At 35.3% G+C, this 4,927-nt stretch overlaps 1 protein-coding gene across 1 annotated transcript; it reads right to left on the bottom strand.

Moving 5' to 3' along the window:
* Positions 1-1,255: 1,255 nt before the first annotated feature.
* On the bottom strand, positions 1,256-2,191 carry OR4F84 (olfactory receptor family 4 subfamily F member 84). The gene has a single exon (NM_001391569.1). The coding sequence runs from the start codon at positions 2,189-2,191 to the stop codon at positions 1,256-1,258; it is 936 nt and encodes a 311-aa protein (NP_001378498.1).
* Positions 2,192-4,927: the final 2,736 nt, after the last annotated feature.

Genomic DNA, 4,927 nt, shown 5'->3' with positions numbered 1-4,927 from the left:
ACATAGTATGCATTCTAATAACCTAAAAATTTTAGCTACTTTTCTCTCATTTGAGGTTCCTCATATTAGAAGACGAGCATTCAGAAGAATGAGTTACCTTCATTTTTATCCCATATTGTATAAAGTTAGTGCTGCTGCTTCCTAATGAGTGAAGAATTTGTCTAAAACTAGGGATCCACTGAGGCACGGCTTAGTGGCTCCTTGATTGATGATAACAGTAAAAGGGGAAGTATCACAATAATAGACTGGCAAGAACATTTTAGCCAGTAGCTCAAAGTCCTAGTAAATGAACTCAGCCACCTCACTGGGCAAGCAACATAGATCAGCAGAAGAGCTGCCTGAGGATGAGGGGGATTTAAAATGGGTAATAGAAGAGAATAAGATTATCAATTAGAAGCAACGAACCTGCTGTAGCTTGTCCCTCCTGTTTTAAGTTTTTCTTTAGTGAAATTGAAAGCAGTCACCACTTTAAAGAATCTGTGACAAAATGAAGTGCTGTAGGGATGAAGCGTATTTAAAAGGTGGAATATACGTTGACATTTATTGTTTCCAAATGAGCTGGTCCTCCACTGCTCTTACCTGAAAGTCTACTTGATGGCTTGTCTCTGGCTTTCACTCTCTAAAAATGAGAAAAGTACTCCAGCTTCCTTTCCCTTCAGTTTAGACAATCTCAAACCACAGAATTTGTAGAGTTCTCCATAGGGTCATAGTACGGTTATACCCCAGTTATGTTTATCAACGTAAGCATCGTTCTCTTCTCTGTTTCACTTTCCCACTCACTTAATGATGTTTCCAAATATCAGCTTCCAAATAAATATCTGCAATCCAATTTTGTCTTTGGATCTTCTTCTGAGAGGACGTAACCTGAGTAACTAAGGGGAACTACTAGTCGTACATACATCCGATGTGATAATTCCCGACATTTGGTAAAGCAAGCTTTCAGTTCATTTGTGAACTTTATGGGAAACAGAAGAGATGTAACTATATTCTTTCTATTTTCAAGATGAACAGAATTTCAATCATAAATATTATTTAGTAGATAGTGATGTTGTTTTCTAAAATAACATATCATGGTGAATTTTCCTTTCTCATGGGAGTAAAGGTAACGAACAAATTCTCTACAGAAGTAATAGAAAATTGTTCAATGAGGTAGATGATATGTCTAGATCCGGCCATGTCAAATTCCAGATGCCTGAGTGCAGAGGTTTCAAAGGATGATGAATGTATAATTTTAGAACTCCAAAGTCAAATCTAATCAGCAAAATCTGACATAATGTCCCCGTTTGCTCAATCGTTTGATGGCTATCTTTATGTCGTGGTTCCTTAATGTATAAATGGCAGGATTCAAGACAGGGGTGATAGCAAAGTCAACAATGAATAGGTATTTATCAATTGATGATGTGGGAAAAGGCCATACATAGAGAAACATGCATGGAGTGAAAAAAAGAACCACCACAGTGACGTGAGCTGAAAGAGTGACAGAGGCCTTGGATAAGTCTCCTGAAGAACGTTTCCAGACAGTGACCAAAATGAAGATATAGGAAAGGATTAGCAGGAAGAAGGTACCCATAGTCATGAAGCCACTATTGGCAGCAACAATAAACTCAAACTTGGCTCCATCAGTACATGCAAGTTTTATGACCCTGGGAAAGTCACAATAAAAGCTGTCTACTTTATTAGGACCACAAAAAGGCAAGTTTACAATGAAAGCAAACTGAGACATAGCATGGATCACTCCAGTTACCCAACTAGTGATTACAAACAAAACACATATTTTAGGGTTCATGATATTCAAGTAGTGAAGAGGCTTACAGATTGCCATGTACCTGTCAAACGCCATCGCTATGAGTAACACCATCTCCACTCCTCCTATGATGTGTATAAAGGATATCTGTGTCATACAACCTTGAAAAGAAATGATCTTGTATTCCTTTGGAAGGTCTGCAATCATCTTGGGGACCGTGGTAGACGAAAGGCCCACATCAATGAGGGACAAGTTGGCAAGCAGGAAGTACATAGGAGAATGTAAGTGAGAATCAAACATTACCAAAAACAAAATGAAGAGATTCCCTAGGATGATCCCTAAATAGATCAAGGAAAATATCAACATGAGAAAAACTTTAGTTTCCCAAGAACTAGAGAGTCCCAGCAACACAAACTCAGAAACAACAGAATTGTTTAGTTCATCCATTGACTTGGGAAGAAGAGCTGATTTTCAAATCACCTAAGGATACAAAATGATTTCCTATTATTCCTGCTAATTTGTTCTAAAGGATTATAACCTAGAGTTAGAAATCATTTAACTAGATTAAAAAATTTAAAAAAGTAGAATTACAATGATCAGGAGAGTGATTACATAAAAAGAGAAATAACCTGAATATTTTAGATGGAGGTGCTTCCCTCCAATAGGATTACTTCTCTTCTTATTCCTTTATCAGATGATTATTTCGTTTTCCTCTCAAGGATTTCTAAACATTTTCTCTGACCACTTACCTAGGTGTTCTCCCAACCAAGTAACCCGAGCCATTTCCATCATCTTCACATTAAGTTCTCATACTAACTTGGAAATTCTCCTTAGCAGAAATTCTTATTTCACAGGTCAAATAGGGATCTTTAGGCCAAAAGTGTTTAACATGTTTTACCTTGCTTCACCTTGCAAGTGCGTTTAGTTTTTGTTTGCACAATTTACCATGGCAGTCAGGTGCTCAGATTGAGGTTATTCATAATGTTTTCCCCAAGACACATTATTATCATAGTGCATGCATGGACCTCTATATAAAAAAAAAACCATTGAATACAAGAGAAAAAAAGACTAGTTAGAAAGAAAACTTTTATGAAACAAAGATACTATTAATAGACAATATTTACTAAGTGATTCCCTCCATGGAAGGCACTGTACTAAGCACACAATCTCATTTTAACTTTACAAAATTCCACATGATAGACACTATTTTATTAGATTTATTTTACCAATGGAGAAACTGAGCATCAGAGAGATTAAAAATCTGAGCCAGAAGTTGATTCTATAGCTGTAGGACATGTAATCCATGCCCTAAACCATGGCACCATGCTTCTCAAGCATACTCTGAATCTTCCTCAAGGATTAATCAATTAACTTTCTTCAATTTTTTTTTATTTTCCTTGAGCTATCAGTAGAATTACTTATTTTCTGAAAACAATCAAATCTCCGAATCTTGTGTCCCCTTTTAATTACTCTTTTCTCTTTCCAAATCTTAATTGGCGAGCTTATCTTCACTTTTTGTTCATTCATGAGCTAAAACTGGTGTCTACAGATTCGCGGTTTACAGAAATAAACTCTGAATGCTGAATATGTCATATAATAATAATTATTTTTCAATCATCATTTATCTGATCTCCCAGGAGGATTTGATACTTTTTATCATGCCCTTGTGTCTGGACTCTCTCTCTCCTTGCTTCTTGCCTTCTGTAAAGCCTTTCCCCCTTCCACTTCTTGCCAATATAAATTCTATTTGTTCAGGTGATGGACTGAAATCTCTCACCTTTGAAGAGAGTGGCCCTATTCCAGCTAGAGAGCATGCTATGTGATTTTTCTAAACTAGTTACTACAATCTCATTTTCTTTGGCCATGAATTGGTGTAAGATGGGGCATGTAGCCCAGGATTGTTCAATAAGATTTACCAATGTCGTCTGTGGAAGGCTTTCTTTCTCAAATAAAAGGACAAATATTCCTGTGGAGATCAGTTTTCCTGGTTTATTTTTCCTGCTTTTGCTGCCTAAAGGTTATGTCTAAAGGTGAAACAACCATAAAATTCTAAGGTGATATACTAAAAATAGTAGTGAAAAGTTGGAAAATATCTAGGACACAAAATGCATTTGAGTCACTTAGTCAAAGCCAAGAAAGGTCTTACTTCCTGTGCCTTCTAGTTCCTACATGTTCACTTCTATATCTGTAGATTTATCACTGGAATCCAAAGTAATATATCTAAAGCTGTATGTGATATACACAAATGGAAGTCCCACCTCCACCTTCAAGTTAACATGTCAAAACTGAACTGATAATATTATAATCCATTCCAATGCCTTAATAAATATGATTACCATTTCCCAGATGCCCGATATTGACACCTGTACAACACTCTTGTCTGTACTTCACTTTTTGTAGTCTCAAATATTTCTCACTTGACTTCCCCTTTCATTTCTATTGTCCTTATTTTCGCTTCTAGTCTGTATATTTTCCCATCTTGACAATTGAAAAGGCTCCTGAATGATCTCTCTGCTCCATTCTTCCCCAAGTCCAACTCATTCTATAGTCTAATTCCAGATATTTCTATAAAAAGTCAAATATGATGGCTTTCCTACTTAAAGCCTTCAGTGGATCTACCAAGAGAAAGATCTTGAAATCCCACAGCATATCACATAAGAACCTCAGAGGAGATGAGCAATATTTTATTTCAAAGGGTATTTCCATGAAAATTTTAGGGAATGAATATACCAATTACTGAACAAATTTCAAAATGAATTCCTGATAAAAAAAAATCGTAGTAAAATAGGAAGGGTGAAGAAATGCTTTAAACATAAAGCTTTTAATATAATTTTTAAACCAATAATAAACATTTGATTATAGATGAAACATTAAAATCAAGAGCACAAAGAAGGATGCCTGCAGCACTATGTTTCAGTCACGTGCTATAGATAAGATTAAATCAAGTAATACTATTGAAAAGAAGGCAGCAAAATTATATGCATTTGCAAAACACACAACTGTGTACCTCAAAAACATGACAAACACTAAGAAAATATTATATCTAATAAGATCATTTTAACAAATATAGTATCAATAATCACTTGTTAAAATATAGTAAGAGAGACTTCATTTATAAATGAAACAAATGTGCAATATATACATTCTACTGAAAAAAAAACAAACTTTCGTGAAATATTTGAA

Source organism: Equus caballus, chromosome 1 (genome assembly GCF_041296265.1).
Source record: "Equus caballus isolate H_3958 breed thoroughbred chromosome 1, TB-T2T, whole genome shotgun sequence".
Taxonomy (NCBI): domain Eukaryota; kingdom Metazoa; phylum Chordata; class Mammalia; order Perissodactyla; family Equidae; genus Equus; species Equus caballus.
Note: the sequence above shows the minus strand (reverse complement) of the source record. Positions and strands in the feature narration are given on the sequence as shown.

Bases quoted from the DNA above. Each gene is read 5' to 3' on its own strand.
- OR4F84 (NM_001391569.1), bottom strand. From the start codon at position 2,191: ATGGATGAACTAAACAATTCTGTTGTTTCTGAGTTTGTGTTGCTGGGA.